General features: G+C 39.8%; 1 protein-coding gene across 16 annotated transcripts in view; it reads left to right on the plus strand.

The window, feature by feature from the left end:
- The window catches only part of NOL4 (nucleolar protein 4), a 557,406-nt gene that overhangs the window by 79,837 nt on the left and 455,451 nt on the right, over positions 1-22,118 (plus strand). For 9 of the 16 annotated variants that reach the window (XM_086372830.1, XM_086372842.1, XM_086372845.1 and 6 more), the window contains exon 2: positions 14,132-16,391. The exons of 1 other annotated variant lie outside the window; for it this stretch is intronic. In XM_086372830.1, the coding sequence (XP_086228956.1) occupies positions 16,128-16,391 (264 nt within the window). In that variant the 5' untranslated portion in view covers positions 14,132-16,127. Of the gene's footprint in view, positions 1-14,131; positions 16,392-17,129; positions 17,355-17,412; positions 17,546-22,118 lie in introns of those variants that run through there. 6 more of the 16 variants (XM_086372840.1, XM_086372841.1, XM_086372844.1 and 3 more) reach the window with 6 other exon arrangements.

Genomic DNA, 22,118 nt, shown 5'->3' on the forward strand with positions numbered 1-22,118 from the left:
CAGCATCAGTACTTCCAGTGAGTATTCAGAGTTGATTTCATTTAGGATTGACTAGTTTGATCTCCTTGCAGTCCAGAGACTCTCAAGAGTCTTCTCCAGCACCACAGTTTGAAAGCATCGGTTCTTCAGCTCTCATCCTTCTTTATTGTCTCTCACATCCATACATGACTGCTGGAAAAACCATAGCTTTGACTATAGGGACCTTTGTTGGCAAAGTGATTGCTTCTGCTTTCTAATATGCTGTCTAGGTTTGTCATAGCTTTCCTTTCAAGGAGAAAGCATTTTTAAATTTCATGGCTGCAGTCACCATCCACAGTGATTTTGGAGGCCAAGAAAATAAAATCTGTCACTGCTTCCAGTGGTTCAGCTTCTATTTGCCATGAAATGATGGTACTGAATGCCATAATCTTAGTTTTTTGAATGCTGAGTTTCAAGCCAGCTTCTTCACTCTCCTCTTTCACCCTCATCAAGAAGCTCTTTAGTTCCTCTTCACTTTCTGCCTTTAGAGTGGTATCATCTATATATCTGAGGTTATTGATATTTCTCCCGGCAATCTTGATTCCATCTTGTGATTCATCCAGCCTGGCATTTCACATGTGGTATTCTGCCTAGAAGTTAACTTAGCAGGGTGACAATATACAGCCTTGTCGTACTCCTTTCCAAATTTTGAACCAGTCAGTTGTTCTATGTCTGATTCTAACTGTTGCTTCTTGACTTCCATGTAGGTTTCTCAGGAGACAGGTAAGGTGGTCTGGTACTCCCATCTCTTTAAGAATTTTCCACAGTTTGTTGTGATCCATACAGTCATAGGCTTTATTTTGCACAGTCAATAAGCAGAAATAGACATTTGTTTGGAATTCCCTTGCTTTCTCTATAATCCAATGAATGTTGGCAATTTGATCTCTGGTGGTTCTGCTTTTTCTAAACCTGGCTTGGTTATTCAAACCATCCCCACTCCAAATACCAGGAAGTCACTGATTGTATTACTGTCTCCATAGTTTTGCCTGTTCTAGAATATCATATAATCAGGAAGAGACAGTGTACAATCTTTCCAGACTGACTTTGTCTAAGCAATGTGGGAATACATTTAGTATTTGTCTGTCTTTTTATTTATTTCTCTTTATTTCTGAGCAATATTCCATTCTATGAATGTTCATTTATAAAATGAAATGATAGTTCATCTATTTTATTTCTCAACAGGTTTTCATTGTACAGATGTACTATGGTCTGTTAATCCAACATCTATTGAAGTCTTCTTGGTTGCTTCCTGTTTAGGGGTGATAAAGCTGGTTTAAACATTCACAAATAGTGTTTTGTGTGGGCATAGATTATAAAATTCGTTGGGTAGAAACTTAAAATTGCAACTGTTGGATTTTATGGCAAATCTATGTTTTGCTCTGTAAGAAAGTGCCAAACTGTCTTTAAAAGTATTGAATCATTTTGAAAACCCACCAGCAATGAATGAGAGTTCCTTGCTAGCATTTGGTGGAGTTAGATTTTTTTTTCAATGTAGTCATTCTAATAGGTATGTAGTGAAATCTTACTGTTTCCATTTAAAATGCACTAATGAAAAATTATGCTGAGCATCTTTTCATATATGTATTTGCCACAGGTTTGCCTTCTTGGGTGAGATACATGTTTAGATTTTTGGTCCATTTTGAAAATCAGATTGTTTTCTTATTGTTGAGTTTTACGAATTCTTTGTATACTTTGAATACAAGTCCTTCATCAGATATGTTTTGCAAATATTTTCTTCAAATTGTAGCTTATCTTCCCATTCTCTTAACAGTGTTTTTCACAGAAGTTTTAATTTCTAGTACAGCCCAAATTATTTTTTTTTCTTGATCTGTGCTTTTGGTCTTGTTTCTAAAAACTAACTACTCCACTGAAAAAATATAGATTTTCTGTATTTTTCCTAAAAGTTTTATAGTTTTAGATATTACATAAAGTTCTATGATATTTTTGTGTTAATTTTTATGTGACATATTAATTCTGTGTCTAGGTTATTTTTTTCTCACATATGAATGTCCAATTATTCCAGCACCATTTGTTGAAAAGAAATCTTTTCTCCATTAAATGGTCTTTGCTCTATTGTCAGTCTATTTGCTTGGGTGCATTTCTGGTGGGTCTATTATGTTTTATTGATCTGTGATTCTATTCTCTTGCCAATACCAGAGTCTTGATTACTGTGGCTTTATATTAAGTATTGAAATTAAGTCTTATGTTTCCTACATCTTTGTTCTCTTTCATATACTACTGGATACTTTAAGTCTTTTGCCTTTCTATATATATTTTAAAATCAATTCATTCACTTCTACAAAATAACTCAGAATTTTATCATTTTCTGCATATTTATCCTATGTATACATACATATATATGTATACATATTAGATGTTTACCTCAGTATTTCACAGGTTTTTGGTACTATTATAAATGGCATTTAAAAATTTCAAATTAGAACTGTTCATTGCTGTTTTATAAGCACAATTGGCTTTTGCCTACTCACCTTATATCATGCAATTTTTCTGTAATTGGTCATTTGCTCCAGGAGTTTTGATTTATAGATTATTTGTGGTTTTCTACAAAGACAACCAGGCCATCTGTGAAAAAACAGCTTTATTTTTTTCTTCCCAACTTGTATACCTCAGATCTTCTTTTCCTTTTTGAAAATTCTTATTGCATTAGGGAAGACTCATAATACTTTATTGAATAGGAGTGCTAAGATAAGACATTCTTGCCTAATTCTACAACTTGGAATTCTCACCGTTAAGTGTGATGTTAGCTTTAGGAAGGTTATAGATGATCTTTATCAAGCTGAAAAACTTCCCTTTAGGCCAAGGTAGCTGAGAGCTTTTATAATGAATGGGTGTTGGATTTTTGTCAAATGTTTTTCTGTGCCAATTGATATGGTATCGTAAGAATATGGTCAGTCCAAGAGATATTAAGTTGATAGAATCAACAGTACTCTGTTTCTTTGACCTCTTGATGTGGATAACTATGATTGACTTTCAAATGTTGAACCAACATTCTATGTCTGGAATAAATCCCACTTGGTCTGGGTGTATAATTACTTTTTAATAGATCATTGTATCTGACTTGTAACATACAGCATTGTACTCATAATATTTACAACCATGTTCATGAGCTATATTGGTCCACAGTTTTTCTTCCCTGAGATGTCTTTGTTTAGTTTTGGTATTAAGGTAGTGATGGCCTCATAGAACAAGTTTGGAACTACTTGCTCTGCTTCTAGTTTTTAGAAGAGATTGTAGAGTTGGGATTACTTCTCTTTAAATGATAGAATTCAGTATAATTTACCAGTAAAACCATCGAGGCCTCATGCTTTGTCTTTTGGAAGGTTATTAAATATTGATTCAATTTCTCTGATAGATATATGTCTGTTAGAGTCTCCATTTTTCCTGTGTGCGTTATCAAATGCATGGACATAGGGTTGTTCATAGTATTTCCTTATAATCGTTTTAATGCCCATATGATTAGTAGTAATGCTTCTCTTTCATTTTTGAATTACATAGTGTGTGTCTTCTTTCTATTTTTCTTGGTAAGTCTGCTACAAGTATATTGTTCTTATTACATTTTCTAAAAAAGCAGATTTTGATTTCGTTGATTTTTCTGTTCTTTTTTTAAATGTCATTAGTTTCTACTCTATTATGGCCTTTCCTCCTATTGTTTGGCTTAATTGAGTCTTCCTTTTTAGTTTTCTAAGGTGAAGATAAACTACTCCTTTTATATTTTTATTTTCTGAAATATGTATTTAATGTTGTAGTTTCATTCTGTGCATTATTTTGCTGCATCCCATAAATTCTGATAAGATGTATTTTCATTTAGCTAAAAATGTATGATTTTTTTCCTCCCAAGTGTTTTTTCTTTAATTCACGTGTTATTAATAAGTATTTCATTTAATCTCCAAAATTTGGGGATTTTTCTGGCTATATTTCTGTTGTTGATTTCTAATTTAACTGCGTATGGTCTGAAGATATGCTTTGTATAATTTCTCTTCTTATAAATTTGTAAATTTTATTGTTTGACCCAGAATGTGGTGTACTTTGATTACTGATCCATGTGAATTTGAGAAGAATGTGCTGTTTGACATTTATATGTCACTTAGATCAAGGTGATTTATAATACTATTTAGGTCATCTACATCTTCACTGATTTTATGCCCACTTTATGAATACTGGCAGTGAGATATTGAAGTCTTAGCTGTAATAGTAGATTTATTTATCCTTTAAATCCTATCAGTTTTTTGTATGACATACTTTGATACTAGGTGCACGCACATTAAGCATTGTTTTATGTAATCAGAGAATTTATCACTTTATCATAATATGTGCATCTCTTTATTCCTGATGATTTTTATCATTCCAAAGTCTGCTTGTTTGAATTTAGTATATATCAGTTTTTTCCCTCAATTATAAAATGGTATATATTTCTCCATTCCTTTACTTTTCATTTACATGAATTATATTTAAGCTCAATTTCTTTCTTTTTTTATAACCATTTTAAAAATTGAGGTATATCAAAATTAATCTGCCACAGGTATACATGTGTTCACAAAACCAATACAATATTGTAAAGTTAAATAAAATTAAAAATAAAAAATAAAAAACAAAAAAAAATAAAAATTGAGGTATAGTTAGTTTATAGTTATATGTTTATATGTGTTAGTATCAGGTGTACAGAATACTAATATAAAGTGATTCACTTTATATATGTATATATAGATATATCTATATATACACATGTGTGTATATATTTTTTCAGGTTCTTTTCCATTTTACGTTATTATAAGATATCAGATATACTTCCCTGTTTTATACAGGAGGTCCTTGTGGTTTATCTATTTTATATATAGTAATGTGTATATGTTCTTCCCAAATTCCTAATTTATCTCCCCCTGTCCCCCACTACCCTCCCTGGTACACATAAATTTGTTTTCTATGTCTGTATAAACTCAGTTTCTTGTAGACCATGTACAGTTGGGTCTTATTTTATTATCCACTCTGACTTCTTTGTGTTTTAACTGGCATATTTCAACCATTCACATTTAAAGTGATTACACTGATATGATTGAATAAATATCTATCATGTGTCTTTATTTGTTGCATCTGTTGTTTTCTTTTCTCCCCTATTTCTCTGTCTTCTGTGGTTTTAATTGTTTTCTGTGATTTCATTTTACTTCCTCTCTCAGCATATCAATTATACTTTAAGGATGTTGTTAGTGATTGGTCTTCACAGTTTGCATGTTTATTGCTTTTTAAAAGTAAACTTCTTAATTGAAGATCAACATTCATGGGGGAAAGTGTACTAATAATAGGTGTATAACACAATGTTTTCTCCCAAAGTGAACCACCTGTATAATCAGCACAGTTTAGGAAAAAATATCTTATTACCATTTAAGAAACCCTCTTAGTGTCCTCTACCAGTCACTACAATCAAACCACTAACCTGACTTCTACCATAGAGTAGTTTTGTCTGTTTTTGAATACAATCTTTGGGAATTTACTTTTGTTCTTGTTACTTATGCTGGCTTTTATAGATGATAGTTATTTTCTTGTTTTTAAACATTTCAAGTTGTATGCTCATATTTGGTTGTTTTTAAGCTAAGACAAACCTTAGTAAATGGTGGATGTTTTCCTCTACGGAAAATTTATACTCACTTTCACTGTGAGCTGGGAGGCCAGGCCAACTTCCAAACTATTTTATCACCCTTCTAGTGTCTCTGGCTTCACCTAGGGCTTTTAGAAACAGCTCTGGCACTATGATACTGATCTAATGTTCAGTCTTTCTACCATGATGTTGATATCAATATTGCTCATAAGATCATCAAGCCCCTTGGGTGTGTGGTCTGCTCACTGATCAGTTTTCAATGGACATTTTTGTGGGAGGAGAGAGCAAGTACACCCTGTGAACCTAGTCATGCAATCAGAACTGCTCATTAGGTGTCCTTGAGTTGTTTTCTTGAAAAAGGGCTCTTACTTCCTAGACAGCCACAGCACTAGAAGCAGAAATCCACATTAATTTTATTCATAAAATATATACATCAATACTATATCTTTACCTTGATGAGGACTAGTAACAATGTGAGCCAATATCATATCTCTATTTTTCTTAATTAACTGATTGATACTTTAAAATGACAGTTTTTCTTCTGTTTTAGAAAATAATAGTCTATAAATATTCTGAAACAAGTTTTTAAAGTATAAGGCATGAAATCACTTCATTTTACTTGAGATTAGTCAATTTAATACTCCCACAAAATGATATGCTCAGATGATTTTATTTGAATCAAGGAAATCTTGAGATTTCAAGGACTATTGCTGTTTCAAAATTTAGGTGTATTTGTTTTTCTACAAGAAGACATCTATGCATAAGTATCCTCAGAAACATAGCTGTCTTTGTAAACCATGCTATACCCCTGACCCTCAAGAGGCTGCTCCACGTCCCTCTGTGTGTGGGGTTTTTTCAATCCCACATCCAACTATACATCCAATCACATCCAACTACAAATTAATGGCTAAAATGACTTCAAGTTTTGATTGGGTCATAGCATCATTATTCGTAGTGATGATTAATAAATTATGCTCTTAATAAATTATGCTCTATAATATCTTAGGCAGTTGTAGCTCATGCACACATATATAAAACTCTACCTTGAAGATTACCTCAATCTAAAATTTACAATTCATTAAGATAAATGAAAGTGTGTCACTCCTGTACTGGTGTTCTGCTTTTTTAAGCTATCAGTACAGAGTTTAAAATTGTCTAAGAGGTATTTTTGCATATAAGATGAATACTTCATGACTTAAATGTTAATACTCATTTTCAAAACTCAGTATAAAGTAAAAAATAACTTAAATTTTTGGAGCTTCTAAATGGCTATTCTACTTTTGATCAAGAAGTTTAATTAAAGAATTTTCTAAAGACTTTGGAGATGTTCAGTTTAGAAGCATGAAGAGAAGTCTAAAACTTATTTTCTGCCTTACTTTTCAATACATGTTAGAATAGTCCCAGGAAAACTAGGGGTAGTTTTCTTTTCAACTTCTCTCCACCCCACCCCACCCCCACAAAGGACAATATTTCAGCATTGTTACAGATAACTTGTAGACTCTGATATTTGAACTCAGATGTCTTTTCCTGCGATTTCTAGAGTCTGTGATTTCAGCCAAGAATTATATATCCATTCTTGTCACTTTTAACTTGCAAGTCAAACAAATATCTTATAATGATTAATAATGTATTGTAAATAAGATTTAAGCATTACATAATGGTGGTGAGATTTTAACTGATTCATTCAACAGAAATTAGGATGAAAACTGGAAATAGGGAAAAGTGTAATGGGAGTTAGGAAGATGTGCATTGCCCCCTCTTCTCTGAAGAATTGTTATTTTCCATGACAAAATAACTGTTCTAAAAATAATATAGAAATTCTATAATTGTGCTGTCCACTGAGTTGAAGATATGTAGATGACTGTTTTAAGACATATATTTTGGAAGAAAAGATAAGCCATATGGCTACTGGAAATAAAGCAATATTTGGGGCCAGAAAAAATGTATTTTCTTCTCTGTTACAAGGGACATGAACACCAGACTGTTAGCGTTGGACTTTATCATAGTTCTGACAGCTAGATGAAAATGTCAGGTGGATGAATGTTGAATGAATCCATATGTGGCTGTTAAAATGCAGGAACTGGCTGTGCCATGGACTTGTTCATACAGAGATGATAAAGGTAGGAACCAAACAGAAATCCAGCAAAGCCACTAGATTTGTCAAATCTAATTTGTTCTTAGTTTGCACAAATTAAGTATATATGGAAATTAACTTCTGACCAATGTATCATTGTTAATGGTGATCACACCAAGCAAATAAAAATATCAATCAATTTGGAGCCAAGCAACAAACATTAAATTTCTAATCTTTTTTCTTTTGCTTAGAAAATGGAATAAGGATACTGATACCAGGCAGTGGCCACCCGCTCCAGTACTCTTGCCTGGAAAATCCCATGGACGGAGGAGCCTGGTGGGCTGCAGTCCATGCGGTTGCGAAGAGTCGGACACGACTGAGCGACTTCACTTTCACTTTTCCCTTTCATGCATTGGAGAAGGAAATGACAGCCCACTCCAGTGTTCTTGCCTGGAGAATCCCAGGGATGGCAGAGCCTGGTAGGCTGCCATCTATGGGGTCGCACAGAGTCGGACAGGACTGAAGCGACTTAGCAGCAACTTAGCAGCAGCAACCATAGCTTACAAAATTTGTTTAAAAAAAAAAACTTTTTTTTTTTGGTGTGTGTTAGTAATGACAGCCCTAAAGATCAAGACAATATTTAAACTCTTTCAAAAACATTTCTTTTCTGAGCCAAAGTATAGCTACAGAATCCTGAAGATAGTGCTTCTCAAATTATTTGGAAGAAGAGTCAATATGGAAGTCAACTCATAAAATCAGATTTGTGACACTTTTTATGTAGTCTCAAACTTCCCTATTGGCACAGGGAAATACATCCCTGCTTTCACTTAGTTTATTCTGTTTCATTTTGAAAAGTTACCATGATACATAATGATCAAATTGCTGATCAATTTGAGTTGGCTACTTGCTTCCTTTACAAGTTCCTTTTCCTTAGAAGAGTTATTAATAGATGATTAAATATCTGAATGCATAATTATGTTTAGAACTTCTGGGTTTCAAAGTACCAAGGACCCTCTATCATACTCTCTGGTCCAGCTAAAGGGGTCGGATTCTCTTACTAACTCAACTCAGTAGACAAAGGCTCTATTCCAATGGCCGATTTTCTCATAGGTCATGTTCAAGGTGTAGATTCCTGTTTCAGCATCCCTCTAGATTCTGATCTAATCTGCTACTGCTGCTAAGTCACTTCAGTCATGTCCGACTCTGTGGGACCCCATAGATGGCAGCCCACCAGGCTCCCCCGTCCCTGGGATTCTCCAGGCAAGAACACTGGAGTGGGTTGCCATTTCCTTCTCCAATGCATGAAAGTGAAAAGTGAAAGGGAAGTCGCTCAGTCGCAGCCTACCAGGCTCCTCCGTCCATGGGATTTTCCAGGCAAGAGTACTGGAGTGGGGTGCCATTGCCTTCTCCCTGATCTAATCTAGAATAGGTCAAACCAAAATTTTCAGTCTTTCTTTAAAATTTTTATTTATTTATTTTGAAGTCAAATTTTATTTATTTTTTACTTTTTAAACAATTTAATTCAATTTTTATTGAATGAAATATTCTTCAAATTCTTTAGTGCTTTACAGCTTTCAGAAGTTTCTCACACATGATTTCATATAATCCCACAATAATGTTTTTTGCCCCCTTTCCTATATTGCTCCTCCCCTCTCTGTTCCCACTGGCAACCATACTAGTTTATACTCTGTATCTGTGAGTCTACTTCTTTTTTGTTTTATTCATGAGTTTGTTGTATTTTTTAGATTGTACATATAAGTGATGTCATACAGTATGTATCTTTCCTTTTTAAAATACAAATTATTTTAAGGCCAGGTAAATTTTGGAACTTACTAGGCATTTAGGTCCAGCCAAGGATTGATTCAAATGGCTTGGCTATGTTTCTCAGACGTTCCCATCGTCACTGTTGTATCAAAAGGAGCTAACTTGTGCTGTTCAGCACACCCCATTCCACTTCAGTCCTAGGGTATCAGTGTATACAAAATTAGTATCAAAACATACAGCCTTTCCCTTTGGAGGCTGGGGGCATGGGGACAGAGGAATGTGGATAGAGGTGATGTTATTCATTCCCATGGCTTTAAAGTTTCTGTATGTATATCTTCAGCCCAGACTTTTCTCTGTCGTTCAAGCTTCTATATTCAAATTCCTACATGAACCACTCTTTCCATATTTCAAATTTAACTTTTCTGAAATTAAATTTTTCTTCCTGCCTCTCCACCCCAACCTACTTCTGCTCCTACCTCAGCCTCCAACTCCCAATCTGTTCCTCCCTCAAACTCCCCTCTCTAAGTCAGTGGCCTCACTAGCCATACTACTAAAGCCAGAAGCCATCTGGTCATCCTCGACTCTATCTTTTCTCTCACTTGCCACATGCAATCCATCAGCAGGCCTTCTGCTATCTTTAAAACATACCTTCAATCATCACGTCTGTCTACTGTGACCATTACCTTTCTAATCCAACCCCATAATACTTCACCTAAACTACTACAACTACTGTAAGCTTCTTAACTAGTCTTGCTTCCATGGGTGCCTCCTCCTAATCCTTTCAAAGTGGCTAGTGAAACTTCTAAAAATGCATGACATTTAATTCTCCTGCTTTAAATATACTTGATTGATTTCCCACTGGGCCAAACTCCTTATCATGGTGAGCAGAGCCCTACAGGATACGGCAGCAGAAGACAACTGAGATGTCATAGCCTGCTTCTCTATTTCAAGCTCAGCAAGTTCCCTTACACTGGTCTTTGTTTTTTGGCTGCAGTAGGTCTTTATTGTGGCATGCCCACATGGACTTCTCTAGTTGTGGTGCACCAGTTTAGTTGCCCTACGGCATGTGGGATCTTAGTTCCTTGACCAGGGACCCAACTCTTGTCCCCTGTATTAGAAGTTAAATTCTTATCCACTGGACTTTCAGGGAAGTCTCACATTGGTCTTCTTTCTAATCCTTAAACATGCCAAGAACTCTTGCCTTTGTGCTATGTCTATTGTTCCCCTTCTTAGCTGTTGATGTGATTGACTTCTTTACATCCTTCAGGTGTCATGATAAATGTTACTTGCTCAGAGAGATCTTCCCTGAGTCTCCAATTCCCTCCACTATTCCATTGTTTTCTGTCATGGTACCATCGCGCCCTGCCCCCCGCCCCCCTTTCTCCGCCGCCCCAACCACCACCTCTTCTAGCACTCACTTATTAGCACTCAAGTGCTAATTATTTATTTCTTTGCTTATTATGTTTTCCTTAGACAATTTTAAGTTCCATCTCATGAGGGCCAAATATATACATCAGTCTTGTGGACTACCTTAACCTTAGAGCCTACCAGAGAGATTGTGAAAGTCATTCAGTCTTGTCCGACTCTTTGCGAGCCCATCTATAGCCTGCCAGGCCCCTCTGTCAACGGAACTCTCAAGGCCAGAATACTGGAGTGGGTAGCCATTCCCTTCTCCAGGGGATCTTCCCAGCTCAGGGATTAAACCAGGTCTCCCACCTTGTAGGTGGATTCTTTACTGAGCCACCAGAGAAGCCAGAGAGATTAGCACCAGTAAATGTTTGTTGAATGAAAGTATAATTATATAGATGGATGAAGGAAGAATTGTTTAGTCTTTGAATACTTATTTTATGGTTATAGATTACTTGTTTGCACTATGACATTTTGCTGATGAATAAGTAGTCCTGCATGGCTATTTGTGATGGATAATATGCAAGATTTTCCAGAAATTTTTAAACATCATACACAATCTGACCCTGATGTTGAAAGAAATTTTACTTTCATTATGTTGATTTATGTTTCAAAATTTGAATTATGTTTCATTACAATATAATTTTCTGATATAACATTTTGACTTCCTCTCCCTATAAATAGCATGGAAAACCCTAGGTCAAAGGCTGAGGGATTGGTGTTCAGATATGGGGGCAAAGAGTCACTTTTTGGACAGAGATGTTCTGCACAGAAGCAATTCTGAAGAAAGTGTCTTGGGGGGAATGCCAATTAAACTCCAAGCAGCCTGTTCAATGAATAATTTAGCTGAAGGAACTGGAAAGAACTTCTGGAGACGTTAAAAGTAGAGGAGAGAAATGTATCCAGAGTGAGTTACTGTAGCAGATTTTAGATTTTTCAAGTGTTTATGCTCTTGGGTAGAAAAGATATGGTAAAAGATGTTGACTGAGCCTGCCAGTTAATAATGAGTACAGACACAGAGCACACTGGAGACCAGAGAATCCACAGAGTTTGGAGAAGGGTGGCCCTTGAAGTCCTAGGACTCTCAATTCCTTTAGTCTAATGTGAATACTCTCTTGTTTACCTCTTCCTTCTAAAAAGAATGTCTTATATGATATCTTTCAATTTTGTAAGTTTTTTTTTTCTTTTTGCTTATATACTAAATCTAGTTAATGTAACTAGGGGTTATACATATTTGTTTATATTCTATGAATATGTCTCAAATTTGTAATTTCCATCCGTTGGAGTGTCAAGTATAATGATAAATAGAATGAACATGTGTATGTGGTCAGGCCCTGTGATTTCCCTAACTGGGGCCCAACTTTATCCAAACAACCTCCAGCAAAAGGTAACGGGAATGGCCAAGGATTATGCCTCCTTCTCTTCCTCTCATTTTCCTTACTTTATTAACTAGCTTGGCATATATTTATTAAGCACTTACTGTGTGCTCTGGGGCTTCTCAGGTGACTGAAGCTAAGTCGCTTCAGTCCTGTTTTACTCTTTGCAACCCTATGGACTGTTACCCTCCAGGCTCCTCTGTCCATGATATTCTCCCGGCAAGAATACTGGAGTGGGTTGCCATGCCCTCCTCCAGGGGATCTTCCCAACCCAGGGATCTAACTCATATCTCTTATGTCTTCTGCTTTGGAGTTTTTACCAGTAGTGCCACCAATTCAGTAGTGAAGAATCTGCCTGCCAATGCAGGAGACGCAGGAGACACAGATTCGATCCCTGGATTAGGAAGATCTCCTGGAGGAGGAAATGGCAACCCGCTCCAACATTCTTGCCTGGGATATCCCATGGACAGAGGAGCCTGGACAGCTACAGTCCATGTGGTCACAAAGAGTCAGGCACAACTGAGCAACTGAGCACACACATAATTCATTGTTCTGGAGTTATTTGGAAAACAAGAACATCTGAACTCTCCAGAGTCTTCAATCAAGATTCAATTTGTACAGTGGGATATTTGTTGTTATTTGCTAAGCTGCGTCCCACTCTTGCAATCCCAGGGACTGTAGCCCACCAAACTCCTCTATTCATATAGTACAAGAGCAGTGCAAGTTCTTATGATCTAAAACACTTCCAAACTATAGGTGCCAGTCATCCTTTGCTGGATCATAAAATAAATTTATTGAGTTAGGAATTTTTTTAAATTGAGTTTAAATTTTTTACCAAATTTAAAAATAGAAAAATGGCAAATAGTGTGTCTTACATGTAATAAAAAATACTTCATAAAATTTTTGGAGGAGAGATGTATACATGCACTTTATGCCAAAGTAAAATGTATGTCTTACTATGAGACAAGGTTTAAAAAAAAAAATTGAAAGACACTATCCAGAGGAGTTTAGAGGCAGATGACTTGAGCAAGTCAAAGAAGGAAGTCTTTCTGATTCTGAAAGTACTTGAATGAGGCTTAGAGGAGTTGGGATGTCTTTTCAAATGAAAGAGCTACCAAAAAGAATTATGAAATTGTGAATTAAGCTATATCCATAAGTGAAAGTAAACTCTATAGAACCAGCTTAATCTTGAATGAATGACCACTCTGTGACCAACTATACTTCCAGAATCTCCTAGGAAAGCTATGACCAATATACCAGAAAACCTACATCTCTTCACTTGGAATCAATTTCTTGTCTCTGATCTCACCAGGGAAACTTTGAAGAGAATTGTTTTTGTGAGTTATACCCCATTTAGATGGGTGACTGAAAATATTCTCTGTCCAATTGTTCATCCCAAATTATTACATACTTCAGATATTGGAAATATTTTTTTAAATATGAAAAGCCTAAAGATAAGTTCCCAATTCAGTAAACTGAAAGTGATCCTCTCCTGATATTAAATCTACGTGTGACTTCTACTGGCCTGTGGCTCCCCTGAGCTCTACTGGGCTAATATTTATTGGGCAAACAAATTCAAGGACTCAGGACCACTGATATATGTTAGCATTATTTTTCGATTCAAAAGAAGGGAATAAAAGGAATAAAAGCAGTCAGGGTAGCCTCTAGAGAAGGGGAGCTGTTGTTGCAGGCATCTTGCAAGTTAATGGGAATTCACCCGGGACTCTAGAGCCACCCAGAGAGGGGAGAGAGGAGGAGACAGGGAGGGGTGGTGGTGGATGAAAAGTCTTCCTTTGCAGCTGGCCCTCTCCCTCATTTGTTGCTCCAATAAGCAGTAATTAGGTCCTGAGCTAATGGTGTCAGCTGATTTGCTGTTTTTAGGCTAGACCCAGAGGAATCTCCATGGAAACCCTGCTGGAGTCGTCCCCCCACCTGGATGCTGAGTGCTCCTTTCCGCCACCTGGCTGCCGCCGGGCCCGCTGCTACCTCCTCCCGCCTCTAACCTGCAGCCTGCAACATGCGCACTGCCCCCGGGATCCCTAAATGGGACAATTCTGCCCGTGACGTCAGCGCCCAGCCGTCTCCACAGAAACTTTTGTCCCACTGGCCAATCAGAGAGCTTGGAAGGGGCCGGGGAAGAGGGGGGGCGGGAGGAGAGGGGAGTGGGAGGGGTGGGGGGTGAGGGGAGAGGCGAGAGGTTTAGTGTGTGGAGCTGCTCGCGCTCCGCCCGGGCTGTCAGTCCCGGCTCCAGCCGCCGCCGCGAGACCTTCCCGGAGACGCGCGCACACACAGCGCACCCCCTGCACACCCTCGCTCCCCGGCTCACACACACGCGCACACTCAGCCTGGTGGAGCAGGAGCCACTGACCGTTCTGCAAGTGCCGGGACCAGCCGCGGCGCAGTGGGGACAAACACCCCGCGTTCCTCCCAGTCGGGGCTTTCGTCTTGGAGACGGCGACGAGGGGGCGAAGGTGGGCTAGGACACGGACTCGGCGCCGGGCACTGATCGGGCCGCCTTGCTGGCAGAGCCGCCTCCTGGGACGGGCGCGGGCCTCCGCAGAGAGTAGAATAAAGAGGAGCGGCCGCGATCGCAGCGCGAGGAGGATGGGAACTCCCCTATTTCCAGCTCTGTAACAAACGGATGGAAATCCTGAATGGAGGAACCGCTGATCTCATTTGCTTGAGAAATCGTCCGGAGGAACTCATATTTGGCTACTCTGAGCAGAGGAGGGGGTGTCCATGACGTGGCAGGGGGAAAATAGACATCCGAAACCTCCCGTGTGAACTGCAAACTGTAACCAAGCAAGGGGAAAATGACAGCTCGCTATATTCTAATTTCATGCAGAGGGTTTGAAGCATCTGTATCATAAACTTACTTCTATGCCTTGTACCCAGTTCATTAGAGACCGGAGGAGTCCTATCTGGGGGCCCCAACGTTATCTGGGAGACCCGCCGCCAGCGGCCTGCCTTCGTTTACCCACTTCCCCCTGGAGCGGATATCTGTTCAGGGTACCACGGGCTATCCTAGAGAACTCCGGCCAAATCTCCGTGGATGCTTTGCTAATTCTGGGACTTAACTCCCGGAACCTACCTACGGGACTGGAATTCAGCCTAAATGCATCTGAAGAAATGACATTTTAAGCCGCTTTAAAAATACCTTAAGAAATTTCCTGTGTAGCAGGATTTGATGGGCTTAACAACATGACAGGTAAGAACTTTCTCTCTTTCTAGTCCCTGAACGCCCCACACAGGGAAGGCCGAAGCGGAACGGGACCCTGGAGGAAGGAGAGCCCGGGGACCCGGGTGCCCTTCGGGCTCTCAGGCGCCAGGCCGGGCAGCTGCTTTCGAGAGAGGCGCAGCTCTCGCTCCTGGACGGTGGTGGGGCCGGAGGCCGGGAAGCTTCGGGGGCGCGCGCGCGCGGGGAGGCGGCGCTGCGCTCCACCTGCCTGCCCCGGACGCAGCCCCGGGCAAGGCGTCGAGGGACCACCCCAAGTCAATATTGGGATTTTTAATAAACCAAGGAATGGGATTTTAATTATTCAAAACCCAGCTCCTCCGGGCCAGAGGATGGTCCTACTCCCACAATATTAGAGACCCATCACTAAGAGGAAGAGAACAGCGTCCGGAGACATCCGTCGCAATTACGAATGAAACCAGAGACTTGGTAGCACAGGGCATTGATCGCTGGTGCCCAGCCGGACCCTCCTCCCCCTCGCCCCTTCCCTCCCCCCTTTCCCCCGACCCGAGGCAGGCTCTGGCGGCGCCCGGGACCTCGCGTCCCCTACAGCGTGGCGGGGGGCTGCATTTTTCATGAGCCCGGGGTGAACAGGTGCGAAGTGCGCTGGGAGCCTCCGGCCGGCGGCCGGGCGCGCGGAACATGGAGAGCGAGCGCGATGTGTACCGCCAGTTCCAGGACTGGTGTCTCAGGACTTACGGGGACTCAGGCAAGACCAAGACGGTGACCCGTAAAAAATACGAGCGGATCGTCCAGCTCCTCAACGGCTGCGAGTCGAGCTCCACGGACAACGCCAAATTTAAATTCTGGGTCAAATCGAAGGGTTTCCAGCTGGGCCAGCCGGACGAGGTCCGCGGGGGCGGCGGCGGCGCCAAGCAAGTGCTCTACGTGCCGGTCAAGACCACGGTGAGTGACTCGCCTTCTTCTGTTATTTGTCTGCCAGAGCAGCCTGGGGGGGAGATGGAGGTGGGGGGAGAAAGGGGGAGCCGTGAGCCACCGTTGGCTCGTTTGCCCCCACCCTTCTCAACCCCCTTCCCCAAGTCGTCCCCACTCGCGTGAGCCAGGCGCGTTTCCCCCAACGTGGAGTCTTTGTGGTCCTGTATTTTAAAGCAGCAGCGCATCTCTGGAGCGCGCAGCCCTCCTCGTCTCTGGAGCTTCTATCCCCGGGTCGGGCGGCATCTCGCGTCCTCGGACTGGGCCATTGTCCCACGTCCTTCGCTGGGCGCCCGGCGCGTGTCCCGCCTTCCCCACCGCGCATAAAGGCCACGCTGAAACCCCAGCCACACGCTCTGATAATAGATGATTCTGATCGATAGTCTACGGAGTCTTTTTATTGGCACAAAGCCCGAACGTGGCGCTGGTCGTGGATGTGGGGTTCCCCCGACCCCCCCCCCCCCCCCGCCCCGGACACTATCGGGTTTTATTGTTAGTTAGACCGCCGCCTGGGAGACACCTGGCTGTCCGATCGCCTTAATCTCCCTGAGATCTTGCCCTGAAGATTTAGATGGTATATAGGGTCCTGGAGATGCCTCCTCCTGCCCACCCCCCCACCCCTTCCTTCCTCACTTGCAGCTTTCACAAATAAAGCCGCAGCTACATGATGAACAACAAAGAGTGATGGGTTTGGGCGCAATCAAGTGGTGTACGTTATTTGTTCCTTATTCTGGGATGGCTCTAGTCTCACGGCCGCAAAGCTTTAAGCCCAGGCGCTGGCGCTGAGAGCTCAGTGTATCTCAGCCTCCCCAGGCAGAAGCCTGTGAGGTTGGGGAGCGGCGGCAGCGTCAATTTCCGTTTTCAGGAGATGGGAACTGTGGGCTACAAGTAGGATCGCAGATCAGATCCATAAGACCTCTTTCTTCATCATGCTAGGTGGGTAGTCGTCCGGAGTAGGGGTGGGGGAGGGTTATCTGGCGTTCGGTACATTTTTGCCTCGCTTTGGGGTTTCTTGAGCATTTGCTCCTTTTCTTCCATCTCTCACTGGCAACTGTTTCCCGTGCAGTATTCCTGGAGGATGCTAGAAAGGAGATGCCTTGAAAGCTACTCTTCTATCTCAAACGGAGGTATATTAAATTGGAAATACGTGCATGAAAGGTTTTTCAAAGGCTTATATGGAAGACTCTTTTTGGAAAGCAGTTTATGGTTTCTTGAGATTAATTAGGGGTAGTTGTTTGAAGGAAGTATATTTCTTTTGAAATTTATATGGAAAAATGACATGGGAATAAAGGTGAAACGGAAACACACATAAAAGTTCTGCTTTTTTAAAAAATATGCATCATTGTTGAAAGGTTTCTAGGAGGGCGATCTATAAACACAGCCTTCGCCTTTCACATCTGGCATTGCTAAAGACAATGGTGAGATTGCTTTATTAATAATGAGCACTAGATGGGCATGGATGAACTTAGGTTTATCTACATTTGGATGAGCCAGAAGTCTGTCATAGAGAATGAGGGGCTTTGATTCATTTATATTGGGAGTAACATTAAGAACCTGATTTTTAAAAATAACTTAGGTAGACAAAGTAAATTAGAATTCAAAACATATGAATGTATTTTTCTTTGGGTGGTACTGAACTAATTGATGAATAAAATAATGATTTAAGATATATTTATCTGAATATTTCTTAATAAGATTGTGTGTGTTTTGTTTTGTAAATTGCTAGCTGGGAGTTTGTTTTTCATTTCTTAAAATGTTTTACTTAGGCACCTCTGTTTATGTGTCAGATTGCTTCACTTGTGTATTTCTCCAATGAGTTTATACCTGCATGGATTTGGTTACATCTACTGTATGTATATACAGGTGTTCTTTTTTAAAACGTTACATAAAAATTCTAACATAAATTGTGTAGTGGTCATAGAGGCAGTAAGATAAACATGGATGCCAGTCATTCAAACCAGCATTCACATTCTTGGGTACCACATTTTCATTGAAAAATTAATGCAGAGTTGTTAAGAAATTGCTGCTAAGATATCTAATATAGATTAATAACTCCAGGATTAATAATAAAGTAACATGTGTTTCTCTTTTCAGTAAAGATTCCATATAGTTAAGGGAGAAAATGTAATCCTTCAGGTGATGTTCTTGCATAATGGTTTCCTGTGTAGTATTTAAGAGCGCTGATTTTCATTCACATCTGTTTTGAAATTTTGAAGAGGTTTTTAATTCATGAACTTTCCTATTGCTCTTTATGAAATTTTTATGCTGCTCCTGACATAGAATTATAGGCTCCTCCTTCTCTGAGAGACAGCCAATCATCATTTCATTGACTTAAAATATAAATAAAAGATCCCTTTTATCATGTGTTTCCCCACATCTCAGAGTATTTCTTCCTTAAACCTGTGATGGTTTTTCTTTATGATAGCAGGGGTGCAGTCATCAGAAAGATCAAAAAAAAAATTTTTTTTTTTTTTTTGCATCCAAAAGCATTTATTGGTTGAAAAAGAGTACTGTATTTGAATAGTATTTTCAAGTAGACTGAGAATCATTCCAGGATTCTGAGGTTTGAAGGTTCATGGCTGACTTTGCTTCACTGAGAGCGATTCATTCCTGGTGTTGCAGTTACCCATTGCTGCAGGTAATTAGGCATCATTACTACTGTGAAAAGGGAAAGAGAGAAGGGGAGAGGACAGGCTGGGGCTAATTAACTCCTTGTGTTTAATGAGAGAAAGGGAGACTGATAGCAACTGGGAGGTCGGACTAGAACATAGCAGACACATCATGCAGGCTTAATTGAAACAGGACTATCTTTCATTCTAAAAGAAGCTTGGTCCTACCTCTTGTTTTTCCAAAAGAGCAGATGTATTTATAGCTTCGCAAATACTTTCCCCGTGAAGCCTCAAGGTAACTGATGATAAAATCAAGCAAGTGACAACTGACTTAAAAATGTAGAATATTGGAGAAGATAAACATGCCCTTTACTGTTTGTACTGGCCATGCCTAAAACTGAGGGGACATATCTGTCACTGTTTAGATTACTGTGTGGCTGAGCAGATACTGTTTGGTCACCAAGCAACAACATCCTGCGACTCAGCCATTTTAGATCTGGAGTGAGACGGTTGTGTGCGCACATGTGCGTGTATACACACACACATGTGCTTTGCTGAGCATGGGATCTCAGTTCTTTTCCATACTACCACTGTTACTTTTCTATGTTCTTTCCTTAAAGGTGTCAGAAATTTAGAAGTATGAAATTATGGTAACTTCAAACAGTTCTAAAAAAGATACAGGAAATGCTTGACATTGATTCAGAAACAATGTTTAATCAGTGACAGTTGAAAATTATCCTCACTATGGTTACTCTGTTTTACATCTCTGATAGTTCTAGCTTAGTTTGTTTTCAGAAGCTTTACATTCTGATTGACGCTTTGTTTTCTGGCAACAATTAGTTAAAACATCACACTTTAAAGTGTAACCACATTTTACTGCTTCATATTAGGAAAGGTAAACTTAGAAAAGAATCAGAAATTTCATTACATTTCATTAGTAATATTATTCATGCATTATTGTTTATTTTATAAAAGTCCACTGCATTCTATAAGTCATTAGGAAATTCCATAAACTCACATTTCTATTTGTCTTTCAGTCTTAACCAAACAAGGTAATGAATATCCAAACTATAAAATCAAATAATATGAACAATGCTTTTCTTTCCCTGTATTTGTAGGAACAGACATTTCAGCCTTTTTTTTAAAAGCATTTACATGTATTTTTTCCCTTTAGTATTTTTCCCTTTATTTATTCCACGAGGAAACATAAAATGAATTTTTTATCCAGAAAAGAAAATATATTATCTCTAGTTATGTGATTTAAAAATGATAATTTATTCAGTTATCAATCGGTAGCCTCAGATTTCATATTTTCTCACTGTGTATACTACTAATTGATTATTGTACAGTGATTAGAATGAATATTCATGGACTGGTTCATAAGCAGTTACTGTTTTTTAGTTCTCTGATTGTAGTTTTGGTTATTTTTTAAATACCACATCAGAGTGAATAAAATAATACATAAGGAGTCTGTGTACATTTCCACTTGGTCTAAGTCCGTGACTAAGGCTCACATCATATATGTTGGGCCTTGATCTGTAATTTGCTATAGAAATTCTAGAAAACAAAGCTGAGGGATATGCCAGCTATGCGTAATGATACTTTGTATCTCTTAGAGAGACAAGTCAAAACAGTAGTCACCAAGACAACCGAATTTTGCTTATGTCTTAATACTTCCACAGTGGGAATTGCTATTGATTACTGATGCATTTTTTCCCCCTTCATTTAAGTATTTTGGGACACACTATACCATATATCTTTGTGGGGTTAAAGAGATCCCAAGTATGAGTCTCAGCATTGTGGTTTATAAGCTGACTTCAGTGGCATTTAGAGCTGTTGGGAGGAATCAGTCATCCAGGGCAAGTCCAAGTCCCTAGCACAGCACCTCCTTTGGGTTCTCAGGGAATAGTGGGTGCCTTTACTAGAGGCCAGGCTTCCCTGGTGACTCAGACGGTAAAGCGTCTGCCTGCAATGCGGGAGACCTGGGTTTGATCCCTGGGTTGGGAAGATCCTCTGGAGAAGGAAATGGCAACCTACTCCAGTACTCTTGCTTGGAAAATTCTCTGGATGGAGGAGCCTAGTAGGTATAGTCCAGGGTTCGCAAAGAGTCGGACACAATTGAGTGACTTCACTTTCCTTTCCTTTTACTAGAGGCCAGTTGGCCATGAGGATTAAGAGACAAAGGGCTTGTTGAGTTAACACCCCTGAATTTTAGAAGGCAATCAGACCCTCTTAGTACAAGAGGACTAGTTGTTCAGTCACAAATTTGTGTCTGACTCTTTGTGACCCCATGGACTGTAGCCTGCCAGGCTCCTCTGTCCATGGGATTTTCCATGCAAGAGTGCTGGAGTGGGTTGTCATTTCCTTCTCCAGGGAATCTTCCTGACCCAGGAATCAAATCCACATCCCCTATATTACAGGCAGATTCTTTACCACTGAGTAACCTGGGGAGCCCATATGAGGACTATCCCACATTTATTTCCGAAGATACCAGTCCTTAACTTTTCTGTTATCTCTTCTTAGTTGTATTACTAGTGACTATGGTGAAGGTGAGGGATAAGACCCAACACATATGTATTCCCTCTAGAGACCTTCTGAACAATGATTCTGAGATTCTACTTGTCAAGATTTTAACTCTGGACTTTCTGTATAGGATAGAGGAAAGATGAGGGAGGAAATTCAGGGATGTGGCAGCAGAATTTCCAAAAGTTTCCATTTCCACGTCAAGATCATAAAGACCTCTCACTAATAGCTGTTGTATTTGCCAAGATTTTTTATATCTCACTAGGAAAGAGTAAAGTGAATCCAGTGTGTTTTAGCTTGTGTTCCTTTTCATAGTCCTAGGATGGCAATGTAAACTTCCTGGACAGCATGGATGGCATGAAACGTGGTATAGTGGGCAGGGTAAGGATTTTAGAGCAAGATTTAAATCCTGGATTTGACATTTACTGGAGTTGCGAGTTCAGTTCAGTCGCTCAGTCATGTCCAGCTCTTTGCGACCCCATGAACCTCAGCACGCCAGGCCTCCCTGTCCATCACCAACTCCCAGAGTTTACCCAAATCCATGTCCATCGAGTCAGTGATGCCATCC

This window comes from Bos grunniens, chromosome 24 (genome assembly GCF_055505025.1).
Source record: "Bos grunniens cultivar Pamir isolate PY7600 chromosome 24, Bosgru_T2T1.0, whole genome shotgun sequence".
NCBI lineage: Eukaryota > Metazoa > Chordata > Mammalia > Artiodactyla > Bovidae > Bos > Bos grunniens.